Source organism: Piliocolobus tephrosceles, chromosome 1 (assembly GCF_002776525.5).
Source record: "Piliocolobus tephrosceles isolate RC106 chromosome 1, ASM277652v3, whole genome shotgun sequence".
In the NCBI taxonomy this organism is placed as follows: Eukaryota; Metazoa; Chordata; class Mammalia; order Primates; family Cercopithecidae; genus Piliocolobus; species Piliocolobus tephrosceles.
In genome coordinates this window covers 49,717,220-49,744,676 of record NC_045434.1, presented here as the reverse complement: position 1 = coordinate 49,744,676, position 27,457 = coordinate 49,717,220, and the positions used below count along the sequence as shown (strand labels likewise).

General features: G+C 37.6%; 4 protein-coding genes and 1 non-coding gene across 6 annotated transcripts in view; 4 read left to right on the top strand and 1 right to left on the bottom strand.

Moving 5' to 3' along the window:
- The window catches only part of GLRX2 (glutaredoxin 2), a 45,260-nt gene extending 29,831 nt beyond the window's left edge, over positions 1-15,429 (top strand). Inside the window, exon 5 of the mRNA XM_026448013.2 lies at positions 12,613-15,429. Within this exon, the coding sequence (XP_026303798.1) occupies positions 12,613-12,695 (83 nt within the window). The 3' untranslated portion in view covers positions 12,696-15,429. The remainder of the gene's footprint in view (positions 1-12,612) is intronic.
- Positions 1-19,763, bottom strand: part of RO60 (Ro60, Y RNA binding protein) — a 30,281-nt gene extending 10,518 nt beyond the window's left edge. Inside the window, exons 1-6 of one of the 2 annotated variants that reach the window (XM_031935709.1) lie at positions 19,530-19,763; positions 19,078-19,423; positions 10,234-10,835; positions 5,286-5,506; positions 4,684-4,830; positions 4,276-4,413 (exon numbers count right to left, since the gene is read on the bottom strand). In XM_031935709.1, coding sequence (XP_031791569.1) covers positions 4,276-4,413; positions 4,684-4,830; positions 5,286-5,506; positions 10,234-10,813 — 1,086 coding nt within the window. In that variant the 5' untranslated portion in view covers positions 10,814-10,835; positions 19,078-19,423; positions 19,530-19,763. The remainder of the gene's footprint in view (positions 1-4,275; positions 4,414-4,683; positions 4,831-5,285; positions 5,507-10,233; positions 10,836-19,077; positions 19,424-19,529) is intronic. The other variant, XM_023203409.3, reaches the window with a different exon arrangement.
- On the top strand, positions 19,228-20,954 carry LOC111536915. Its single transcript, XM_023203411.3, has one exon. It carries the CDS (start codon positions 19,299-19,301, stop codon positions 19,761-19,763), a length of 465 nt encoding a protein of 154 aa, XP_023059179.1. The 5' UTR covers positions 19,228-19,298; the 3' UTR covers positions 19,764-20,954.
- Positions 19,806-27,457, top strand: part of UCHL5 (ubiquitin C-terminal hydrolase L5) — a 51,696-nt gene continuing 44,044 nt past the window's right edge. Inside the window, exon 1 of the mRNA XM_023203386.3 lies at positions 19,806-20,293. Within this exon, the coding sequence (XP_023059154.1) occupies positions 19,839-20,293 (455 nt within the window). The 5' untranslated portion in view covers positions 19,806-19,838. The remainder of the gene's footprint in view (positions 20,294-27,457) is intronic.
- On the top strand, positions 21,890-22,024 carry LOC111536978. The gene has a single exon (XR_002729877.1). It is a non-coding gene; the product is annotated as a small nucleolar RNA U109 (small nucleolar RNA).

The window sequence follows — 27,457 nt, the reverse complement described above, 5'->3', positions numbered from 1 at the left end:
AAAGCATAATAGAAATTATGAGTAGATTAAATTTCTAAATCATATTTACTTATCATCTTACATTAAAAAGACTATAATAAAAGGCCTTCAGATTTTTGATATACCAATTGACAACTATTTAAAAATGCTCATCTGGCAGAGCAGCTATGATTGAAAATTTAAAAAGTAATAATAAAAATGCTTAGCTTTTACAGGTAAAACAAACGAAGTAAGAACCTATTCAATAAATTTAGTTAAATAAGTTACCATCCTATTTTTAAAATCTTTCCTCATTGAAGTAAAATCAGTTTTTAGTAAGAAATTTTTATTGTGGTAAAATGTAACATAAATTTGACCTTTTTAACCATTTTTAGATGTATAATTCAGTGGCATTAAGCACATTCACAATGTTGTATAACTATCACCTCTATCTATTTCTAGAACTTTTTCATCATCCCAAATGGAACTTGTACCAATTAGGTAATAACTCCCCAGTGCCATGTCTCTCCCTAGCCCCTGACAACTTCTATTCCACATTCTGTCTCTATAAATTTGCCTACTGTAGATACCTCATATAATGCAATCATACAATACTTGTCCTTGTTTGTCTGGCTTATTTTACTTACTGTAATCTTTTCAAGATTTATCCATGGTGTAGCATGTATCAAATGTAATTCTTTTCTAAGGCTGAATAATATTCCATTATATATACCACATTTTGCTTATCCATCTGCTGATGAACATTTGGGTTGTTCATCAAAATCAGTTGTATTTCTATATACTAGCAATGAACAATTCAAAAAAGAAAATTAAGAAAATATTTGTTCACAATAGCATCAAGAATAAAAGACAAGAATACATTTAACTCTTGGCTATTGTGAATAATGCTACTATGAATATTGGTAAACAAATATCTGTTTAATACCTGTTTTCAATTCTTTTGGGTATATACCTAGAAATGGAATTGCTGGATGGTATGGTAATTCTACATTTAAACTTTTTGAGAACTGCCAAATTGTTTTCCACAGGGGCTACACCATTTTACATTCCCACCATACACTATGGTTCCAATTTCTCCACATCTTCCCCAATTCTTGTTTTCTGCTTTTTTGGTATTAGCCATCCAACTAGATGTGAAGTGGTATCACACTGTCATCTTGATTTGCATTTCTCTGATTGTTAATGATGTTGAGTATTTTTCATGTGTTTTTTTGAGACGGAGTTTCGCTCTTGTTGCCCAGGCTGGAGTGCAATGGCACAATCTCAGCTCACTGCAACCTCTGCCTCCTGGGTTCAAGAGATTCTCCTGCCTCAACCTCATGAGTAGCTGGGATTACCGGCGCCCGCCGCCACATCCAGCTAATTTTTTTTTTTTTTTTTTTTTTGTAGACATGGGGTGTCACCATGTTGGCCAGGCTGGTCTCGAACTCCTGACCTCAGGTGATCAACCCATCTCGGCCTCCCAAAGTGCTGGGATTATAGGGCACCTGGCCCTTTTCATATTCTTATTACTCATTTGTATATCATTAGAAAAATGTCTATTCAAGTACTCTGCCCATTTTTAAACTGGGTTGTTTGTACTTTTGCTGAATTTGTAGTTTTCAGTATTCTGGATATTAGGCACTTATCGGATATAGGGTCTGCAAATATTTTCTCCCATTGTGTAGATTATCTTTTAGCTTTCTCAATAGTATCCTTTAATACACAAAATTTTTAAGTTTGATGAAGTTCAATTTATTTTTTATTCTGCTGCCTATGTTTTTGGTGTTTTCTAGTTTTAGCTCTTAAATTTAGGTCACTGATCCACTTTGAACTAATTCTTGTATTGGTGTAAGATAATGGTCCAACTTCATTCTTTTGTATGTGAATATGCAGTTTTCCCAACACCATTTGTTGAAGATTGTCCTTTCCCCAGTGAATCATCTTGGCACCGTCATCAAAAGTCAACTGACATCCTGGTGCAGTGGCTCACGCCTGTAATCCTAGCAGTTTGGGAGGCCAAGGTGGGTGGATCACTTGAGGCAAGGAGTTCAAGATGAGCCTGGCTAACACAGTGAAACCCTGTCCCTACTAAAAATGGAATAAATTAGCTGAGTGTGATGGTGCATGCCTGTAATCCCAGCTACTTGGGAGGCTGAGGCATGAGAATCACTTGAACTCAGGAGGCAGAGGTTGCAGTGAGCCGACTGCACCACTGCACTTCAAACTGGGTGGCACAGTGAGACTCTCTCTCAAAAAAAAAAAAAAAAAGTCAACTGAACATATATGCAAGGTTTTAACTCTGGACTCTCTATTTCATTGGTCTATATGTTTATTCTTTTGCCAGTGCCACACTGTTTCGATTACTGCAGGTTTGTGGTAACTGAAAGAGTTACTGAAGAGTCCTCCAGACTTTGTTCTTTTTTTAAAGATTGTTTTGGCTATTTGGGGTCACTCAAAATGTCTTAGGAATTTTAAAATGAGTTTTTCTATTTCTGTAAAATGTGCCATTGAGATTTTGAAAGGGATTGCATTAAATCTGTAGATTGGCTGCTTTGGATAGTATTGTCATCTTAACAATATTAAGTCTTCCAATCTGCAAACACAGATGTATTTCTATTTATTCATGACTTAATTTCTTTTAGCAGTGTTTTGCAGTTCTCAGTGTATAAGTCTTGCAGCTTCTTAAATTTATTCCTGTCTTTTATTTTTTGATGATATTGTAAATGGAAATATTTTCTTAATTTCTTTTTTTGGATTGTTCATTGCTAGTATATAGAAATACAACTGATTTTTTATGTGTTGGTTTTATACCCTGTAACTTTGTTGAATTCATTTTTTAACTTTAGAGTTTTTGGTGGATTCTTTAGCGTTTTTTCTAAATACGAGATCATGGCATCTGAGGATAATTTTACTTCTTTATTTCCAATTGAGATGTCTTTCATTATTTCATTTTCTTGCCTTATTACTAGAACTTCCAATACTATGTGGAATTAAAGTGGAAAAACTGGGCATCCTTGTCTTTTTCTTGATTTTAGGGGAAAACATTACAATCACTCACCATTATGACATTAGCTATGGGGTTTAAACATTTTTGTTTTTTAAATCTCTGGCCTTTATCATGTTGAGGGTGTTACTTTCAGGTTTATATAGTGGTTTTCTTTTTATCATGAAGGAATGTTGAAATTTGTGAAATGCTTTTTCTGTATCAGTAAGATGATCATGTGGTTTTTATCACTTCATTCTACTAATGTGATGTATTACATTGATTGGCTGTCATATGTTGTACTATCCTTGTATGCCACGGATAAATATCACTTGGTTATGGTATGTAATCCTTTTATTTTGCTGCTGAATTTGGTTGCTAGTATTTTGTTATACAGCAAGACTTTTTAGCTTCTGTCTTTGATGTGAGATTTCCATGACTAAAAACCTCATTTTTTATCAAGACTGATGAGATGTATCTACCAATTAATGGGGAAAACAGAGGACCAAGTCATAGGACCTGATAGGAAGGCAAATTTCTAAAGTTAGTGACACGGGTTGGATTTGTGTCTCCACACAAATCTTATGTTCACTGTAATCCCCAGTGTTGAAGGTGGGACCTGGGGGGAGGCGACTGGATCTTGGGGGCAGTCTAATAGCTTAGCACCATATCCCCCCTTCTGCCATGATTGTTGATATGGTTTGGCTGTGTCCCCACCCAAATCTCATCTTGAATTGTAGTTCCCATAATCCCCACGTGTTCAAGGGTGGGATCAGGTAGAGATAACTGAATCATGGGGGTGATTTCCCCTATACTGTCCTTGTGATAGTGAATGAGTTCAGATGAGATCTGAAGGAGCTTCCCCTACTTTTGCTCATCACTTCTTCCTGCCACCATGTGAAGAAGGACGTGTTTGCTTCCCCTTCTGCCATGATTTTAAGTTTCCCAAGGCATCCTCAGAAGCAAGGCAGTAGCCACTGTGCTTCCTATAAAACCTTTGGAACCATGAGCCAATTAAATCTCTCTTGTTTACAAACTACTCAGTCTCAGGTACTTCTTTATAGCACTGCAAGAACAAACTAATACAGTTAGTAACTTAAGTTACCAAAATGATCTTAGAATAATTAGTTGCTACCCAAAGGTAAAGAGAAATACTTTACTCACAAACTTACACAATATTAATTATATACCCACCTCATATGAACTAAAGAAAAACAAATGAATACCTAATTTAAAAATGATTAAACTATTAATACTACCTTTAAAATGTATTATTACAAAAGATATTAAGTCTTGAGTCATTTGTTTTAAAACAAAAATCATATCACTACCTTAAATGTTTTATAAAAAGCAGCATCCAATGCTTTCAAAATTTCTTCATCAGGGCGCCACTTCAGTTTTCCTCTCAGCCCATGACCTGTCTTATAAGTTTCTAATGCGATCAAAATGTGAAATGGATGTATACGAGCCTAGAAACAAAACAAAGTATAAGGAAAATTTTAGCAAAAAACAGTGATTATGTATACTCCTTAGATTTTTGTGTTATTGTAGCTAATAACTACATTTCATACAGCAAAGAGAAAAATGAAAATGTATTAAACTTACACTTAAGAGCCATAATGCAATTTGGTATAATGAACATCTCGAAATACCTTAAAAATGCACTGACTACATTTCTAAAATTTAGGAGCCACTTTTTCAGTTAGTAATAGCTAACAAAGAACACTGATAATGCTTACCTTTTTTAATAGTTTTTCATTACACAGTTTTTCACATACTAAAGATACTTCTGAATTTCCTGGTTCAAGTACTGAATTAGCAGTCATCTTTCCTAGATTCCTTAGTAATGCAGTAAGAGGCATTTCTTGTAACAAAGCCTTCCACACCTATTGCAATAACATAGGTAGAAATACCAGGAATTAAGGGAAAATAAATCAGTATAACACACCTGTATCAATAAATATTCATAATATAGTCTCAGGCTTTCATATGGGGTTCAGAGTACTTTCAGAATGAAAATGTCTAAGTCAAAGGCTTATCAAATAAGCTAAGTTTTTTTACTAGAAAAAGGAAGTGAAGTATATTTTATGAAGGAAATGCATAGATGATTTTTTTTTTAATTAGCAAGGCAGTAGATTTTCTGGAGTGAAACTAACACAAATGCCACCTACATCATGTTGAACATCATGGTAGGTGTTTTAAATAGACATTAATTTCAAGATATATTTTAAATAATTTCTTTTTAGAAGTATAAATATATAGCTACCCCAAGTTTATCCTTTTAGCACCTACAGTAAATTACTCATGTTTAATCACATGCTGTAACATATAATTCACTCACCTCTTTCGACTTTAAGTGATTTGTTAAAAGATGTTCTCTAACTAATCTATGTTCTTCTATTAGATGAATGACTTCTAGCTCATCTCTTGTGCGCTTCACTTTCTCTACAGCCTCCAGATACTTTAACAATTTTTCAGTCTCCACAGAGAGTGCTTTTTCTTTATACAATTCATGAACTTCTTTCCAGCCCTTTGTAATATATTTGGTCACGATTGCAAGTCCTTTAACAAGATAAAGAATTGAAAAAGCATGCAGGATTACCAAGTAAAAAAATAGAACATGTTTCCTCAAAATGAATTCTATAACTAGATACACAAGAGTTAATGCCCTTACACTGGGATGCTGCTTTTCATGATATAACAATTAAGCATATGGGGTGAATTAATTTTCTTATTTGGTTATTACTATTTAAATATGAGACTTTGGAATAAAAAAATCTGTATCCTGAGTAATTTTGTTACAGAGGCTTTTCTTTCTTTTCAAAGACACCACCATTAGAAAGTTTCAGGTCCATAATCTCAGAACTCACAAGAGTACAGATGTATCTCAATTAATACTGTATTATATTGTATTATCTTATATTAATTATATTCATTTGTCTCTCTTTGCTTTTGAATAAAATATGTATATTTACAAACAGCAGAAATAAGTAGAAGTGGACAGGTAGGTAGGTTCTTTTACACTGTGTTTTAATAGCTGAGAAGTATTACTGGTCCAAAGAAAAAAAGAAGAAGAAGAAAACAGTAACTTGTTGATTCCCTCCACAATTTCTTCCAATAGAAGAAAGAGAAAAGAGCCTTGGATCAGGGGTGAGAAAATCTGGGTTCTAGGTCCTAGCCTATACTCTGCCAATGAATGGTGGTCTTTCTAGGTCTTAGTTTCACCACTTCTGTAATACAGCAGGGATTGGAGTACAACATTAAAATGTCTATGAGGGAAGGGCAAATAAAATAAGGAAATAAAACCAGCACAGTGAGGCCGAGCGCCATGGCTCACACGTGTAATCCTAGTACTTTGGGAGGTCAAGGTGTGTGAATCACCTGAGGTCAGGGGTTCGAGAACAGACTGCCCAACATGGCGAAACTCCATCTCTACTAAAAATTAAAAAATTAGCTGGCTGTGGTGGCGCATGCCTGTAATACCAGCTACTCAGGAGGCTGAGGCAGGAGAATCACTTGAACCCAGGAGGCAGAGGTTGCAGTGCGCCAAGATCACGCCACTGTACTTCAGCCCGGGCAACAGAGTGAGACTCTGTCTCAAAAAAAAAAAACAAAAAACAAAAAAACAAAACACCACCACAGTGATGTAATAGACAGTTGCGAGGGTGTGGTGACTGAATAGAGTGTGCCGTGTCAAGTGGTGTAGCCATGTATCGACTTCGTGTTGCCAAAATAAAAAAAAAATTACTTTCAAGAGAAGCCAGAATATGAGTTTTTATGTTTTCTGATTTTTAAAGATGATGACAAAGAATTCATTTTTACCCTAAAATACTGTATAGGCCATATGAAACACATCTCTATGCCAATTGAGCCTATTATGTTATTTTTGAATTCTAAATAACTTGATCAAAAGTTAACACTAACATGCAGGAACTTCTCAAGTATTGTGACTCTTGCTATCTTCCAGATTTTGGTACAAAATCATCTTAAATGAGTAAATGTTTCATATGAGTATATCTTCTATTCTGTTTTTCCAATGAAAATAAAAATTCCTTAAAGCAGTTTTATCCTACCCAGTTCTGTAATTGTGCTGGCCACACAGTGGGTGCACAATGAAAATACCATATCTGATTACTTGAATTACATTTTGACTTGTTTTATCGGTTATAAATACACATTACAGTTAAGATATTAAAATACTATTAATTCTGTTGCTTACAGTTTTTCCAAATTTTTAAACTTCGAAATGCTAGGGATTCTCCATGTCCAATGTGATATTACTATTACTAACATGGTTTCAATTACGAGTTCTGCCCTCAACAGTTTCAAATTAAAGAATCCTATGTGTGGAAGTAAGTTTAGGGAACATGTACTAATTCCTCATTATATAGACCAAAAAAACAAAGCACAGAATAATTATTTTCACAAGTTCAGAAACTGGTCCAATTAGACTAGTAATGGGCGGTCTTTCTCTTAGTCTATAGTACTTGCTCCACACTTCCAAGACACATCTCAACAAACGAATAAATAAAGCTGGATGCCTAAGTCCTTCTTACGTTGGATCAAATATTTGGATAAAAAATTTAAATGTAAAAAATAATGTTTCTTAACCATGAAAATGTTAGGAAAAAAACACAGAAAAATATTTTAGGTTGGAAAAGGCCCTTCTAATCCTAACACAAAACATAAACATATGAAGACACTGATAAGTTTGACTACATTAAAATTCCAAACTTTAGTGTGCCAGAAATGTCCCCCAACCAAAAAGAAAAAAAAGAAGAAAAAATGCATGCACTGTACATAATAATCAACTCCTGTTATATGAACCCCAAGTTCTTAGAACAGTGTCTATCCATAGTAGGTGCTCAATAAATATTTGCTGAGGGCCAGGCACGGTGGTTCATGCCTGTAATCCCAGCACTTTGGGAGGCCAAGGCAGGCGGATCAACTGATGTCAGGAGTTTGAGACCAGCATTACCAACATGGTGAAATCCTGTCTCTACTAAAAATACAAAATATATATATAATAAATATTTTTATATATAAAAATACAAAAAATATATATACCTATATATAGGTATATATACACATACATATATATACCTATATATACACACATATATATGTATAGGTATATATAGGTGTGTGTATATATGTGTGTATATATATAAAAATCAGCACATGAAAAGATGAGCTTCTGCCCAAAAATGTAAATTCAAAGAATCTTTCATGATTCTACTGAAATAGATTAAAAAATAATGACAACAGTCAGTGTTCAAATGTGGGTACGCTGATCCTTCACATACTGTTTGTGGATTTAACCATTATGAAAGTATGTACTCTATGCAAGAGTTTGCACTGTAGTATTTTTGTAACAGTATAAAAAAACCAGAAACAACTGTTGTCAATAACAGTATAAAAAAACCAGAAACAATTATTGTCAATAAGAGACTAGCTAATAAATTACAGTCATACAATGGTATATATGCAACTATTTCTACTGACCTGAAAAAAAAAACAGCAATAGCAATAGCAATAATATACTTTTTACTGAAACATAGAAGGCATATAACAAAATTTAGTGAAACACAGTAATACATGTTTAGGAAAAATCTGGAGTAAATTACAACATATCATATACAGCAAGAGTCCTCAACTCCAAGGCCATACACGGATACCAGTCCATGGCCTATTAGGAACTAGGTCGCACAGCAGGAGGTGAGCGGCAGGCAAGTGAGCTCCACCTCCTGTCAGATTGGTAGCTGGGCATTAGTCTCATAGAAGCGCGAACCCTACTGTGATCTGTGCATGTGAGGAATCTAGGTTGCGCTCTCCTTATGAGAATCTAATGCCTGATGATCTGAGGTGGAACAGTTTCATTCTGAAACCACCCTGCCCTCCCCACTGTCTGGAAAAACTGTCTTCCACAAAACCAGTCCCTAATGCCAAAAAGGTTGGGGACTGCTGATACGCAGTTATTTCTTTTGAAGAGTAGGACTGCGTCATATTTTTCCATATTATTCAACTATTTTAAAACATGTAATCTAATAAAATCAAAATAAAATGCTTGTACATATAAATACTTGCAATTTATTGTTCACATTTCATTTGAAAAATTCCCCTTATAATTAAAATGATAAGTTAGGAATTACTGAAGAGATTCTGTACATAAAGATATGTGTGGAAGGGAGAAAGAGAGAACCAAAGTATACTTCTACTATATGTTAGGTGCTGGGACATTTAGTCTCAATAATTGTAAACTTATTCTCCTTACCCTCCTTTTTAGATGAAGGTACAGAAACTCAGCTTGTTACTTGGCTTAGGGCCACAGAACTGAAATGTGAACCCACCCTTCTGAGTGGCTGTCTTTTCAAGTTTCACTTGCGGTTGAAAAAAAAAAAATGTCAAATTTTGTACATGTTGATTTTTGTGGAACTTCACACTTCAAATTACTCCTGCCCAAGAGTTTTTCTTATTTCTTTCCTTTAAAGGACTAGTAATTATTATGGAGTCAACTAACTTTTCAAAAGTCTCTTTCCATAGATACAGAAAAACTGCCCCAAGTTATCAGGTCCCCTGACTGACTGCCTGAAAACAATTAACTTCCTGAATTGTTAAGTTCAGCACTATATAAGGTATATCCCTTTAGGTTCCAAGGAACACATGTCCTAGGAAGATGGGGAGGAAAAAAAAGAATGGGCTAGAGAAGTGGGTACAGCATGGCCATCTGCCACCTACTGGCAAGGAGCTGTTTTGCTTATTGCAACTTTTTTGTTTTACTTTTCTACTTAGCATTTCATTGGTTACAGAGCAGTTTTCTATACATGATCTTATGGAATAGTTGTGTACAGTTACCTAAGTTTTACAAACGATTATACTGAGACCAAATTTGAATATCTGCTGAGTAACTGGCAAAGCTGGAACTCAAAAGCAGTTCCTTCTAATGATCGTACCCATATCCAAGGATTATTGCAACTTTTAATCTGTCCATGCTACTTACACAGTCCATAATCACTTGGGTGAGCATTCCAGTTAGGACAGTGGCACTTTAAGATTCAGATTATTAATCTATAAACCCGTCATTTGATTCTTGATTATTAATATCTGGATTGCCTCTGGTAGGTGTGTAATCCCGGGAAGGCATTAAACATATTTGAATTAATGCATGTTTTGAGAATGAAAGGCTATTTCTAGAAAATATTACACACTTGTCTTATGTTAAATAAAAATTTGCTATTTATTGGATATCCCTTACCCACCCTTCTTCCCAATGAAGATCTTATGCTTACCTTCACTGGAAGGTTTAAGATGTGACAATCTTAATAGATCTTTGTGAGACCAGCCATTTCTCTGTTTATATTTTGTAACTGCCAGAGCAAGGGCCATGCCACCTTTCTCGTTGTACCAGTCCGCTATAGCCTTCCGGAGGGCACGACCCCACATGCCACATTTCATGCTTTCCTTCAGATCTTTCTTAAACTGGATAAAAGTAAAGAGATGGGTAGGAATGCGGCAAACTTCAGAAACAGCTTTAAATGCTGCTTGTTTTGTGCTTATGTCGGAGCACTGGGAACAAATGGCAAGTGCAAAGAGCATAGGCTCTTGCTTTGTGGTTCTGCCTTCTTGACTAAATGACTTTATTTCTTGTATCACTTCACATCCTCTGCCATCTTCAATCAATCTAATTAAAGCTTCAGCATTTTCAAGGCCCAACTTCTGTTCTTTGATATAATAAGTCCCACCTTCAGAACCGAAACATAAGAACCGGTGTAGTCGATTCATGTCAGTGACTTGCCATACATATCCATCCTGAGAATTGGCTATCTGCTTCTCATTCAATGGCTGCATTTGGTTTACGGATTCCTCCATTTTTTTTTTGTCTTTAGGAAACCTATCAAAAAGGCAAAATGTTATTACAACTAGATGGGCACAATAAAATTAAGAAAGGAAAACAAAATGTAGGTTCACTGAAATGTTATTAACTCTTTTAACAATATCTTTTAAGTTCGATAGTTTTTCCCTTAGTACAAAATCAATATAAATGTCCTGAAGAAAAATCAGGAAAGGCAGAAAATGAAAGAAAAAAAACCATATCTGAATATTTTGAAACGACTACTGGTAATATCTTAAGTTTTAAAAATGTTTTTGTTTTATATTCCTATTTTTATAACCTAAAGAAACTAAAAGCCCTTCACAGCAAACAAACAAGATTATAGCCACAGTGGTGTGATAATCAGAAGCAACTGAGGAGTCATCTTTTTGAGATACAGTGTGCTGCTTCAGAGATTAAGCAGGCAGGTCAGTATGGCGTCTTGAGGCCCACACAGAGAATAAAAGAAGGGAGGGCAGCAATAGTAGCGGGTACTAAGAAAGATCGTACTCCCTGAAGAATTGTGTAAACATTTTTGGTTGCTGATCTAACATTCATTCTTCCCCCTTCTCCTCTTGTTGGCCTCATATCCTTCAAAGGAGGCTAGGTCTTTCCCTAGCCCCAAGGGATGGATCTTTATTGCTCTAAGCCAGTGGTTCTCAAACTCAGTGTACATCAAAATTACTAGAAGTACTAACTGAAACACAGATTGCTGGGTCAGCCCTCCCAGGCACTGCCCCAAGTTTCTTCCATAATTTAGTAGGTCTCCAGTGAGGCCGAAGCATATATACTTATCACAAGTTCTCAGGTGATGGTGCTGCTGCTGCTCGACCCAGGCCCAATAATCATGGCGCTCTCCTTGCCGCATGACTGGTATAGGGAGTTGGGCATGTGTCATGACTCTGGCCAGTACGACATGGTAAATCAGCTGAGAACACTTTTGAGGTTTTCTTCATTCTCAAAAGGGGGCTCAGGCTCTTAAAAAAAAGAAATGTTCCCTTTTCTGCCTTCTGACATTTTCATTTGCAAGTCATGCCTGGAGTGGTAACAAACATCTTGAGACTTTGAGATAAGCCAGCTTAAAATGGCACACCAATATATAAACATGGCAGAACAGAAAAAAACAAAGTACCTAGGTCCTTGATATTGGGTTACCTGAAACTGCCCTGCTTATACATTTCCTATTCTGTCATAAATGTATCTTACTGTTTAAGCCATTTTTAGGTTTATTGTTTTATGTCATCTGTAACTATCCTCACTCTAGTCCTTCCATTAGCTCTAAAACTCCTAGAACTAGCTATCTGGAAACAATATCCCTCTTTATCCTTCTAGTGGAGGACCCACAATTGTCACTTCATCATCAGTCCACCACTATTCTTAGTACAGTATCACTGTTTATTGAGGTCCTTCAATCTGTCATGTTATTTCGGTGCACTGGGCTTCTGTCCATGGCAAACAAAACAGCACAACCAACAAAAACTTCAACCAGCATTTACTGAATAGATACTATGTGTAAGACATGAAGGCAATTTCTCTGCCATTAAAGAAACTGAAAAAAAAAATTGTTCTCCTGATCGCAGGGAAATCACACTCATTTGTGGAGATAGAATCACAATGCAAACTGTAATTAAGTGCTGTAGTAGAAAAGTATTATGAGTGAGCAAGGGAGTATAAAATAATACTGTCTAAATAATCCAGAAAGATTTGAGCAGAGAAGGCAAACTAAAAAACTGATAAAGTTTAGGGAAGGCGCTCCAGGAAGAGGTTTCTGAAATCCTGATCTGTCTTTATATTCTAGAAAAGAAACTGTCTAAGCATCCTGTAGAGCCATACAGACATGTTGACAGATATGGCCATAACTTAAAGAGGAACACAAGGTAAAAGAAGTTTTGTTTTGAAGACCATCCTTACTTGACCATGTTTATATATTATGAGGAAGGCTAAGGATAAAATCTTGGTGAATATTACCAACTAAGAACTAATGAGAGAAGGGCTTTTTAAAGAGAGACAGAAAAGGAGGTGCGCAGAGTTGAAGAAAACTAATGGACCACGAGGAAGAGAACTTCGAAGGAGTGAATGGTTGGTAATTTTAAATGGTCAGAGGAAAAGTAAATAAAAGGCTAGAAAATGATCATTGGATTTAGCAAGTAGGAGTGACTAGTGAGAGTAAGCAGTAGAGTGGTACAAGAAGTAGCTTGATTACAGTGAGATCAGGAGGATATGCAGTGAGGAGGAAACTTCACAGCTAGACTACTCTTTTGTAGACACAAAAACTATGAATGAAAGTAAGAGAAAGGATGGGACTTAGAGGAAAAATCTTTTTACCTTTTTCAACGGGAAGATGCTAAGATTGAAAGATTCAATTTGGAGAGCTGAAGATACAGTAGAGAAGGGGGACAACTGAAGGAATTAGATTCCTGAAAGAAATGAGACAGAATGAGCTTAGAGCATCCAGGTTGAGACTGGCCTACTAACAGCAAAAGAGGTACTTCTTTTAAGGGTAAAGAGTATAGGTAAAGATAGATTTGAGGGAGTGAGGGATAAGGAAATTGAAGACATTCCCCTCTGACAGGAGATGTAGAATGCCAAATGGTATGTGGAGAAATTTGGTAGAGATGGGAGGAATGAAAGACTGGGTCTCAGAGAGGGGAACACATAGTGGTGTAGGGGGATAAGTGCATGGAAGAATGGAGAACCTCACATTGTGAATGTGACTGAGGGGTACAGTGATCTGAATTGTGTTGGGAATATTAGTGTCAATATTCCAACTAAGATTCTAGTACAAATTTGCTTATGTTAGTGGAAGCCTGGGTCTCAGGTGGTATCAGAGATGTAATGATCATATTAGTCATTAGGGACAAATTTATAGTTACTGAATACAGCACAGGCTGAAACTCCTGGTGCAGTAGATGCCTCTTCTCCTATTCATTATTATCCTCTTTTCAATTTGGCTTTTATCTCTACCTTTTGATCCAAAACACTTTAAGAAGACTAACATGCTTCACAAAGACTGATACCTTAATTGCCAATTCCAGTAGAAAATGCTATGCTTTTCTGATCTTCACATTGCATAGACTCTGCTAGTCTCTCCCTTAGCTTTCATAAAAACAGTCTCTGGTGGCACTTCAACCTGTCTACTTCTGCTTATTAGTTATATTTGTTAGATGAGTAACACTGAAATGACATCTAATATCAGATAATTCTACTACACCTGCTTTCCTGTACCAAGGACCAACTGGTGGGATTTAAAAGGTCCCAAACCAAACCTCAAAATTCCCTCTCCCTTCAAATTCTTTTCTTTGTATTATTCATTGTGACCACATGTAGCTACATTATTGGTTCCCTTGAGAGTAGAAACCAAATCTTACCATTTTTGTCTCCTCTTTTGTATTGCTTTTATGTAATTAGTAATACATACTTAAAGCCAAATATCATTAAAGTTGACTTTCTGAATCATTTCCCAAATAATCATGCACAATTGGTTTCTCTTTCCCATAACACATTTTGAGAATAAAAGCCTCAATATGTGTAATGCAATATATAATACAAGTCTTTAAGATAAATTCTGTAATCAGAATGATAAATGTACTATATGTAGGTAGTGAAAAATATAATCAAGAAAAAATAAAGTTTTAAAGAAAAGTAGTGAATGCTGAGTAAAAATGTCATCTTAGAACAATATTTCTGTTTTTCTAATATATTTAATACAAGGTATTCAAGTACTTTTCTAGAGCAAGCAGCAAAATGAACTTCTAAATCTATAAAGGATGTCTAAGAGGTAATCTCTAAGTGTAATCCTTATAATCCCTATTAGAAGAAATCAAGTTATTTATTCACAGACTCTTCCTTTTGCATATTACGATATAAATGACAACCCTGATGACATACCCTTTCAGTTTTTTTGCAGCAGAAAATGCTTAGCTTTTCCTATGCTTCTGCGACTGTACTTTCCAGAGTGCAACATAAAACAGTGGAACAGATAACATTATTAGCAGCCAGGACACCTTTCTACTTTATTGTATAAATTTATCAGAGTCATATTCATATTTTTAAAGACAGAAAAGAGAATAACATGTCTCAAGCTACTCTCCTTCTTGTCACTGAGTGTGATACACAAATAAACTCAAAATTTGGCAAAGTGATAGGATACTGTGGCATCTTATAAGAGAGAGTAACACAGCAGAAAGTTTCAAAAACCCCTGGTATTTCCTGAGAAACAGGAGTGTCTCTGTTACATTAATGAGGCAACATGGGCCCCTAGGAAGCTTCAGGATGGGAGCTAGTCACTAGAAAGACCAACCATATGTTTAGAGGAATAAACTGGTCAGGCTAACCTTCTAGAAAAGGAAGAGGACTTGAGATCGAATTCAGTTACGCAGCTAATGATTTAATCAATCATGCCCATGTGACAAAACCTCATAAAAACTCTGTTCATTGATACTCAGTGGAGCATCCTTGGTGAACAAAAACTGATGTGCTGGGAAAGTGATGTGCCCACATTTCACAAGGATGGCATGGAAGTTCTGCATCCTTTCCTTGCCCCAAACCTTGCCATATGTGTCTACTTCCTGTTTGGCTGTTCCTGAGTTGTATCTCTTATAATAAAACTGTAATTGCAAGTAAAGCACTTTCAGTGAGTTATGTGACTCATTCTAGCGAATTATCAGCCTTGAGGGGATTATGGGGAGTCGTGAAATGGTAATGCACAGGGCAGAAGTGTGAGTAGCCTGGGGACCCCATTTACAGCTGGCGTCCAAATTAACAGCATTCTTAGTGGGGACCTTGTCCTTTAATTTGTGGGATCTGATGCCAACCCTGGGTAGCTAGTGTCAGAACTAAACGGAAGTGGGGGACACCCAGCTGGTGTTACAGAATTAGTGTTGGAACGTAGACACCAAAGGCAAAAGTGACAAAATAAAAAAATAAACTGGACTTTATAAAAATTTAAAACTTGTATTTCCAAGGACACCATCAAGAAAGTGAAAAGACAATCCAAGAATAGAGAAAATATTTGCAAATCATACATACGATAAGGGACTTGTATCTAGAATATACTAAGAACACTTACAACTTAATAAAATGATAAATAACCCAAGTAAAAATAGGCAAAAGATGTGAATATTACTCCAAAGACACACAAACAGGTAAAGAATCTGAAAAGGTGTTTTTCCAAAGAAGATTATCCAATGGCCAGTAAACACATAAAAAGACGATAAACGTCATTAGTTATCAGGGAAATGCAAATCAAAACCACAATAAGATACCACTTCACATCCACTAGTATGGCTATAATCAAAACAATAATATTAAGTGTTGGTGAGGATTTAGAGAAAATGAAACGCTCATATACTGCTGGTGGGAATGTAAAATAACATAGCCACTTTGGGAAACAGTCTGGCAGTTTCTCAAAAGGTTAAATATAGTTAGCATATGACCCAGGAATTCCACCACACACCTAAGAAAAATGAATACATGTATCTATACCAAAAGTTGTACACAGATGTTTTTATCAACATTATTCATAACAGTCAAAAAGCAGAAGCAACCCAAATGTCCATCGACTGATGAAGGGATGAAAAAATACGGTATATCCACACAATGGACTATTATTAGACAATAAAAAGGGATGAAGTACTGATACATGACACAATGTAAACAAACGTTGAAAACATTATGCCAAGTGAAAGAAGCCAGTCACAAGAGGCCACATATTGTATTACAATTCCATTTATATGAATTTTCCAGAGTAGGTAAATTCATAGAAATAAGTACATTAGTCTAAGGTTGTCAGACGCCATGGGGAAGAAACACTGGGAAGTGACTGCTAATGGGTAGGAGATTTCTTTTTGGGTGATGAAAATGTTCTGAAATTAGTGGTGATGACTGCACAATTCTGTGAATATACTAGAAACCAATGCACTGGATACTTTAAAATGGTAAACTTCATGATATGTGAATTATATTCTAAAAATCTATTATTAAAAACACAAAAACTGGCCAGGCGAAATATATTTGGAAAGTTATTTAAATAAACAAGCACTTAAATAACCCTGCTATTATCTATATCATAACGGAGAGCACCAATACAATTGATTACACAAAAATTATATTTAGCCCTACAATTTTTATATTTGACTTTTAAAAGCAATTTGAGATACACACAGACATACACAGCAACTTAATTTCTTCTTTCTCCAACTGCCATCATCTCCTGCCTCAAAGCTTAAGCTCCATTATCAGTGGTTTAGAAGGCAATTGGGCAGTGAGTGAGGTCAGAACCTGGTCATCAGTTAATCCATTCCTGGATAATCAAGTGTTGTAAATCCAGATTAACAACAAAAAAAATACAGTTAATTCTTTGGATGGGCCTGACCTATCTATCTAGTGCTCTTAAAACACACCATACAACTAATGTTGTATTAAATCTCTATAAATTAAATTCTTGAGAAGTTAAATATTACAATACTATAATATTAAAAGCATAGCCACATTTGTCTTTCTTTTTTTTTTGAGACGGAGTCTCACTCTGTCGCCCAGGCTGGAGTGCAGTGGCGCAATCTTGGCTCACTGTAACTGCCACCCTCCAAGTTCAAGCGATTCTCCTGCCTCAGCCTCCCAGTAGCTGGGATTACAGGCACCTGCCACTGTGCTTGGCTAATTTTTTGTATGTAGAGACGGGGTTTCACCATGTTGGCCAGGCGGGTCTTGAACTCCTGACCTCGTGATCCACCTGCCTGGGCCTCCCAAAGTGCTGGGATTACAGGTGTGAGCCACCGCACCCAGCCAAGCATGGCCACATTTTAAACTGGTTATGGATATTTTATGCATTGTTCATTTCTCTACTTTTAAAATTTAATTTAGAATGCAAAATCAGGAAATGCTAGTAACACACATTATATAATAGCACTTGTTTCACAATCATCAGAACTACAGCATGTACAGTATCTTCTATCAGTACTAATAAGTTATTTCCAAGGAATCCTACATTTTTCTTGAATTTACACATCTCAACATCTTTCCAAAGTCTCTTGATAATTTGAAAATGCTGCCTTTCATCTCAAGAAGTCAAAGACATTTGCAGATTATTCCTTTTTAAACGAAATCAAAGATTTGTCAATCTATGAGAGTGCACGACAAATGTAAAGAAACAATGCTACAAAAACGGGTCCATGATAGAGGTTTGCTTACCCATGATACAGGTATTTGAATCCACTGATCAATGTGATGCTATAAAAACTGATGAAGAAGGAACTGTGGCAAAAATGACAGCATGCTAGTCTGAGGGGAGCTGCCAACCAGTTGCCACGTGGTATGGAAATAGTAGTTGCCAGATCTCATTTTTCTCAAAGATCCAGAAATCTGGCTTTTTATGGAAACTCTCGGGATCAAATGTTAACATAATGAAAGACATTTTAACCCCCTCCTCTGCTTACTTCTAGATTGTGCCAAAGGCTAAATTTTCAGTTTGGTCTACAATAGGTACCATGTTAATTAAGTTGGGTATCAAATAAATTTTAGTTTTGATGCATTCTGCACAGAAAACAGTTTCAAGTTCATAGCAATATTACAGATTTAAAAAAATACCACAAACTACTTCGGGCTCTGATGCCAATCATTCTGGACTCTTGTGCCTCTTAAACCTTTCCAATTAATATCTCAAGGAAATACACTGTAACAGAATCCCGCCACTCTCCAAGTTGAGGGCAGAGTTTCCGGAGATAAACTTCAAGAAAGTTACAAAAAAAATTTTTTTAAACCAATACTTCATACAAACTTTGGCTTCTACCCCATAACGTACTCAGACTTCTTTCAACACAAAAGCTGCTCTGTTGCTTCCCTCATAAAATTTACCATGTTTATTTCGAGGCTTCACATAATCCATAGCACAAGGCTCCCTAACTCCAGGGCACAGGTCACCTATTTGAGAAGGAAGGAGTCAGAGTTTTATCCACTAAAACTTTTTTTTTTTTTCTGGAAGCCAAAAGTCTTTCTTGAAATATGCAGCTTTTAAGGAGTAAATATACACTTAAAGACTTTAACAAATACACTCTTAAAAACTTCAATCTTAACACTAGAGTACTCTGTGAGAGCCTGTTGAATGAGGGCAATTTAGTAAATATTGGGTTTTAACTCATCATCCAGTTTTAGAATCATTCCAAATGTTTTTAGATTAATACACGACATCTGTTTTCAACCTAATTTTCCCTTGACGCATCGCATCCCCTTCCACCAGTCTAGCAGCCCCATGGATTGTAGGACAGACCTTTCTCCTCTCCCTCGTTATTCCTTCTGTGATAAATTCGCCTTGTCTTCCCACAAAGATCCTTCTTCCAAAACCCAGATCCCGGGCGACGCCTCTCCGCGCAGAAGCCGCGGGAGGAGGAGAAAGAGGAGGAGTAAAGTAGGCCCTCTCGACGTCGGCCTGCGGAGAGCGATGCCGACGAGCAGGAGCGGTCCGGCTTCGGAAAGGGCCCACCCTCAGGAATGGTCCGGCCAGGCCTAGCGAGGATGTCCCTACCGCGATGCTGGTTCCGTTTCCCAGGGTGGGCAGGCGCGGAAGCGAGGCGGGGAAGAGCGATAATTTCGCGGCGTTTGCCCAGCCTCAGCCCCTGGGATGCGGGTGAGAGACACGGAGGACTGGTCAGACTTTGCGCGTCCCTGGGGCCGCTCACACAGCACAAAAAGCTCCCAGCCGGCTTCCCGCAATGTCCTCACCTGTGCCTAGCAGCCGACCCCCCACCTGGACCCGCAGCGCCGCCAGGAGAAGTCCTGCGCAGCGCTGGGAAACGACAAGAGACGGCAGACCGACAGGCAGCGACAGCAACAGCCCCACTGCCGCCGGGGAATTCCAGGTTCGGTTCCCGGGAACGAGCCCCGCCCCTCTTCTTTTGCCCCGCCTCCGCCCCAGTGGGGCGAGGATCCCGGATGTTACCTCCTTCCGCGCTCTGAATCTCCGCCCTTTCTTCTCAGGCCCCAGCCCTTCCGAATCCGCTACGGGTGCTGCAAGGCCTGGGAAGAGTTTCGATGTCTCTAGGGTGGCTAGAGCGTCCTCGCGCGCTCCGTCGCGCTGCAGGTGACGGCGACCGGAGGCTGTCGGGAAGTAGGCGGGGTGACGTGTGGTGGACGAGCTCGGCGGCGGGTTTGCTGAGATCTGTGGCTGGCCGCAGCTGGTGCGGGGGGCGGCCGAGAGCGAGAGGTGGATCGGGGCGGTGTGTGGCCGGGGCCATGACGGGCAATGCCGGGGAGTGGTGCCTCATGGAAAGCGACCCCGGGGTCTTCACCGAGCTCATTAAAGGATTCGGTGAGAACCAAGGGGACCGTCCTGGGCCTGGGGTCATGGGAGGAGGCCCAAGCTGGGCATGGAGTGGTTCCCTGCGGCCACCGCCGCCTCGCATCTGGAGAGGTGACTTCAGGAACCTGGAGTCCGGGTGGGGGAAATGTATGTTTTCTGCCCTCAGCTCGAGACAGTCGTTTCCACAGTAATTTGAAGAGCCACACCACGAGGGCAAGGATCGTGTCTGTCTTGTGCCTGCTATATCCTCAGGACCTGGCACCCAAATCCTGTAATTGACTTGAGGACCCTCGCTCCCCAGGCTCTTAAAGCACATACTGTCCTTTCCACTGCCCCTTTTCTGCGGCGCGCACCTTATCCCGGGCTGGTGTGGTCAAGTGCATTGCTCAGGCCATTAGTCCTGCAGAAGCCACCCTAGGGTGTGCCTTCTCAAGGGTGAGGTGTCTGCGGCCTAAGCCGCCCAGGAACTCGAGATTCTGGTTACTCAAAGCAGAACGCCCTGAATGTGTGAATAGCTCTTCGGGACGTCCACACACGCCGAGTGCGTGGGCCTGAAAGGCCACTTCACTGGTTCCGCTCTCTGCTCATTTCTGGCTTCCGGTGAAGTGAGTTTTCTTGAGCTAGTGTTCTAGACTAGAAGCCACATGCTTTCCTCACAGTTTCTCTCTGGCTGTGTTTAATGCCTTCCGTCCTAAATAATCAGCACATTTGACTTTTTATCCTTCCCTATTTATCTTCTTAGTCTCTTCTTTGGACAGTACGTTTTTATCTGTTACATTTCCCAAGTATTACTGATTATACGATGTTAAAACTTTCACGCGGGATAGCAAACGTTGATGTAGACATTGCCTATTGTACATAGCTTAATATTTGGAATGTCATTTATCAAGCATATGTTGTTCATCTGTATCTCAGGCACAGTGGTAAGGATTGGGAAATTTTCTTTTCTTTTTCTTTTTCTTTTTTTTTTTTTTGAGACAGAGTCTCGCTCTGTCGCCCAGGCTGGAGTGCAGTGGCGCGATCTTGGCTCCCTGCAAACTCCATCTCTCGGGGTCAAGCGATTTTTCTACCTCAGCCTCCCGAGTAGCTGGGATTACAGGCTCGCGCCACCAGGCCGGGTAATTTTTTTCTATTTTTAGTAGAGACAGGGTTTCACCATGCTGGCCACGCTGGTCTCGAGCTTCTGACCTCGTGATCCACCCTACTCGGCCTCCCAAAGTGCTGGGATTACAGGCGTGAGCCTCTGCTCCCAGCCAAGGATTGGAAAATTTCCATGTGAATAAACCATAGCTGCTGTTTTGAAGAATTGGTAGTCAGACTATAATATGGTGTGTTAATTGCTATATTAGAGTATGTACAAAATGTTGTAAGTACACAGGTCGTGGAGGAGCACAGGCAGAAGGAAAAACATAAACAGTAGTGATGTTAAAGTATATGGCTTAGCGAACAGCTAGCAAAGTGACTAGAACATAATGTAACAGACTGGAGGAACATTTATTTGGATCTGAAACTGAAAAGATAAACCGAGGCCAGATTGTATCTCATGTTGTATAGTTTGAATTACCCTGTAGTGACTGGGGATTTACCTATCAAATATATTTTAATGCTGAAATGACATTCATAATTAAGGTTTATTGTGCTTGTAAGTGTGCAGGGCAGGTTGGAATAAAGTGAGGGAAGCTAGACATCTCTTAAAATGGTTGGAGTCCGAGATGACTGGCTAAACTAGTGGGTTAGGAAGGAGGAGTTAGATTCAATAAGTTTGCTATATTTAAATCAGCAGTTGCATGTGGAACTGTCTGCTCTTCATTCCTTTGGGAGCAGAAATACGTCCATAACATGCTAAATTAAAAAAGGAGTTCTCAGGGCTGCCAACCTTACAGTAGAGGTTGAGTGGTAGTATATTACTCCTACATGAGAGAAAAAAAAATCAAAAGGACTGCTTACTACACGTTGGGGAAAAAAGAGGCAAAAGTAACTCCCTGGTTTCTAGGCTGGTGAAACGCAATTACAAGTGAAAAGCAGGCTTGATGGACAAGAAAATGGATTCAGATTTGGACAGACACTGAGTTTGACATGTCTGCAGATTTAGCAATATATTTCACCCTCAAAACCTTAACAATATGTTAAAGTTAACTTTCAGAAATGTTGTACTAGGTGAGTTTGTTTACTCCGTCAATTTCATATGTGCAGAAAAATTGGAGATCATGCATGAAAGAATGATATATAAAATCATCTTCTGTACATGCACATATGAAAAAGCAGTAGCTATTAATAAATTGGCTTCATTAGCAGAAGAACCTGCAAAAAGTTAAATGATGGTCGTTTTATGTCACCATCCGGTGCTTCAAAGAGAAAATCAATTTATTCCAATTATTTCCATCATTTTCATTTTTTTCACTCAATTTATACATTTAAAAAAGCTTTTGGCTGTTGATTCTTTCAAAAATGAAATATCTGTATTGTGAATGCTGTCATAAATTCATTTCAAAAGTTCCATCATTGAAAGGGAAATGAATTGTAGATGCAGTAAGTATGTAAATACAGAGTTTGGTGGAATGTAGTATCTTTAAATTAAGAAACTGGTGGAGCAGAACTGTACTTTTAATTGGTATGGTCCATACATAATAACAAACGTGTGCCAAAACAAACTGTGATGGTCTGTTAATAAAAACAGAAGCTATAAACATTTGGTTACAGTCAAGATAGAGTGATGAGGACTGGATTCATTTTTCTTACAACAAACCAAAGACCCCAGCTTTCATTTTATTATAAGAAAGTAGAAGACGAGAGCACACTAAACCTAAAGTAAGCAGATGATAAAGTAAGGAAATAAAAAAGATCGGAGTTGGAATTAGTAGAACAGAAAAGAGGAAAAAAATGGAGAAAATACATGAAACTAGGAGCTGTTTTTTGGGGAAGATCAATAGAATCACTGTAGCCAGACTGATCAGAAAAAAGAAATGTTCCTGTATTTCAGTGTAGGAATAAGAGAGGTGACATCACTACAGATGCTACAGATACTAAAAATAATATTATGAACAATTTTATGCCAATAAATTTGACAATTTAGATGAAATGTACAAATTCCTTTAAAGACACAAATTGCCAATGTTCACTTAAGAAATAGATAACCGGTATATGCCCTGTATTTATTAAAGAAATGGAAATTGTAGTTTAAAATTTTCCTGCAAAGAAATTCTAGCCAAGGTGGATTCACTGGTAAATTCTATCAAATATTTAATAATATAAATAACACCAATTCTACACAAACTCTTCCAAACTAATTGGAGAGGAAGGAATGCTTCCCAATTCATTTTCTGAGGACCAGCATTATCCTGACACCAAACCAGACAAAGATATTACTAGAAAAGAAAATTACAGACCTATATCCATCATTAATTTAAATGTACAAATTTTAAACCATTTTACGAAATTGAATTTAATAATTCATTCAGTGGACAATACATGACTAAGTGGGATTTACCCCAGGAATTTACCAGGAATTTAGGATTGGTTTAACATTTAAAAATGTAATGCACATATTAATAAGCCAAAAAAATCAAAAATATGATTATGTCAATAGATGGAAAAGGCATTTGACAAAATCTAACATCTATTAAGAATTATGAAGTGTTAGATTTTATCCTGCTTGCCAGCAAATAAGTTGGCTTGCCAGTTTCATAGATGCTAGCAGACAACTTTTGGTTTAGAGATAAGGGTTGTATTACTCATAGCATAATAGGCAGCAGGAGATTCATTTTCACATTGGTTCCCATTTCCTCCGAGTCCATGAGGATGGAGGTGGGCTCTGGTGGATGCTGCATAAGTAGTGAGGCTGTATTACAGCTGAGGAACTCTTGAGATAGAGAACTAATCTTACAAGGAAGCTGCTAGCAAACCTGCTCAATTTTTGCCTTTAGGGACATATTATCTTTATTATCCTGAACAGCAAATCAGCCTTCCCTCTGCCTCAAAAAAAGGTGCTATCTCTGTCTTCCAACTCTGTTTACTGTATGAACATCCTTGAAAAGGTGGTCCAGAGCAAAACTGGTAATTCCTGGCAGAAGATGTGCAGAAACAGGAGAAACTCATTGGAAGACAATTCTTCCAACAATATCCAGCCTTCTTTCTACACCGAATAGCCATTCCCTCAGCCATTCTGCTCAGTATGACCTGACCAACAGGGTTGGTGCCAAATCTGTTTAATTTGTGTCTTTATAATGTTTACAGTAAAAAACCAGATGACTTTCTTGGATTTTTGTATTGACATTTCCTCTTGGCTCAAAGCTTTAATCCCGGGACAGCAAGATATATAAGTGATTTTGCAGACTCCACCTTGTCATGCAAGGAGGAAGAGTAATTCCATCATCTATAACAACTCTGACCCATGAGTTAGGGCAGATTTGAATGACTTTTGGGTCCAACATGGTGTTTCCTTAACATGAAGGTCTATTATGACTGCTCCTAAGGTACATTTCACCTTGTTTTGAGGAGAGAGAGAATGCCTGGCTTTCACACAAGAAGTCTTGGGGCACACATGGTGCCCCTGGAAGCAAGTGTTGCTTACAATTGTTACAGCCCCTAAAATGGTACCAGCTAAGTTTAGGGGTAGAAGGTAACAGTGCCTGCAATTTAGGGCTCCCACTTTAGTTAAAATAATTGGGTATAGTCTTTGTTTAAGGAGAGACTACCTGAGTGCTGTCAATCCAGTTTTTCCTATTTGGTCACATCATCAGCCAAATGGAGTTTATCTGTACCATGGAATGACTGAGAGTGGGGTTGTGGAAGACATATGGGAGTGTTTTTTTGCAGAGGTGCAGAAGCTGGGGCCATTCTTGCTGCTTCTGATAGATTTATCGGTAGGGTTAGGGGAATGACAAATTGTCAAAACTGTCTGTTGGAAGATAGCATACCTAGCAGTTAAATGTAACACATTGACAACAGTTTGGGAGAACTCCACGAGCGTTTTCCTTGGGGCTCCAGGTTGATTTTTAAGACAGTTATTTTTGAAATTTGTTTCTGAATTGAACGATTTTATAGACCCATCGATATAATGCAGATATGTTAGTTAATAAATAAATATTTCAAAGCGTTTTAACGTTAGCATCCCCTTTCGCTTTGGAGCAGTGTTCTGGTTTAGATGACAAATCATATGATCATTTTTTAAAAGACCTAGTTCATTTATCCATGACAGTTTTCTTTTTTTTTTTTTTGTAACCAGTACAGGTAGTAATGATCTCTCTTACCTCCGAACTTCCAGAACATGTTTTATGTATGCTTCATATGTAATTTATGCATACTATACAGTTTTTGCATTGTATGTGCTTGTCTCCTACCAGATTGTGACTTTTTAAGTATTGTGACAATATTAATTTCTGTCCTTGCCAGGGCCTGGTAGCATGCTTGGCACACAAAAAATATTTGGTAAATACTGTTTTAAAACCTTCCCCCCTCCTCAACTTTTTATTTAATATATATTATTGGGGAGTCTGTATTAAGTGATTCTTGGTGTTTACTGTTTGATAATCTCATACACCTCACAAGAATTTTGTGGCTTGGATGAAGCAGGTAAATATCCTTGTTTTATGTATATGTGGCAAAAGTTGAGGCTCAAAGAAATCGTGTTCTTTCTCAAGGTTAAGACCTTTACGACAGTTCTGGGATCAGAATGTAGGTCTCTGGAATCATCGCTTATTTCTTTTTCCATTATACCATGCTGTATTAGATATTTAATTTATATAAGGAGATAGATGCTAAATTGAGTATTATGTTTTCCTTACATGAAGAGATGTGTTTGTGTTTAATGTGAGATTATTTAAGCAGTGTCGCTACTTGAAATTCTACCTGTGCGGAAGGCTTTGAGGCACTTTTATTCAGTGTACTTTTTTTTTTTGTTGTGATATGATGTAGAATGATTTAATGTTTGGCCTGTTTTTTTATTTCCAATAGAAGTAACCAGTGTTAACAGTTGCATTAACATCCTTCCATGCCCTTCTTGACACTGATAGAAACATAGGTTTACATTTATCTAATTTGATATATGTGAATGTCTATTATTCTTAATCTGTTGCTAGATATTCATATTTTTTTCTGGTTCTCGTCTACCACAAACCATGTAGTAACTCTCTTTGTACATATATCTTTAATACCAGAATGGGCACTTCATAGATATTTGCTGAACAGAGCAAACTGAGGCACAGAATGGCATGAATGCCCTGTAACATTGTTAGTTTACCCAACTTTTTTTTTTCTTTTGTAACCACTGTTTTTTGCAGTAGTCTAAAGGCTTCTCTAGCTTTCACTTGAAAATAATCTGAAAAATTAGAAAGCACCCAGACTTTGAAACCTGATGTGGGTTTTAGTTAGTTTTCTGGCACACACTAGCTGTAGTGAATGAATATAGACAAACTGATTTATATCCAAAGCCTCTCGCATTAAATTCTTACCTTGCAGAGATTAGAGAAAAGACATTTAAAGCACTTTATGTAGAGGACGTAAAAAACTTTGGTAAATATGGTTGTTTTTTGTATTGTGATAATAATACTGGCTAATAGTTAGTGGACCCTTAAAGTGTGCTGGGCACTGAATTAAATTTATCTCCTATATTATCTCCTTAATTCCTCCAAACAACTCTATGAGGGTGAGGAATGGAGAGGTTAAATGGCTATATTCCTAGTAAATGTAGGAGCCAGGATTCAAACTCTGGCAGTTTGGAGGCCAAGCTCTTAACCACTACACTATTACTACCATATGCTAGAGCAGATTCTGAACCTTGGCACTGTTGATATTTTGGGCCAGGTATTCCTTTGTTGTCAGGGGTTGTCCTGTGCAATGCAGGATATCTATCAGCATCCCTAAATCAGAGCTATTTGGTATCCTCTACCAAATAGATGCTGGTAGCATGTCCCCTACCCCCCACACCAGTGAAAATAATGACAATAAAAAAAAAAAAAAAAAAAAGGCCTATCATTGCCAAATGTTCCCTGGGGAGCAAAATCACCCTAGTTGAGAACTGCTATCCTAGAAAGACATTTGGGAGGGGAGGAGGAGACGTGACTCTGAAGTAGTTGAAAATATACAGTTGGAATTCAGGATAAGGATCAGAACTAAAGATGTATTTGAAAGTTACTCTTAAGTGGTAGTTATTTACTTTCCCAGAGAAAAAAGTATACAGTAAGAAAATAATAATAATAATACAGTTATTATTATATATTATATTATTATATATATTATTATATATATAATATTATATATTATATTATATTATAATAATAATAAAATTCCGTCATATATCAATAGTATTAGAACGTGGAACACATTTACCATAAAAAGCAAGAACAGTAGGTCA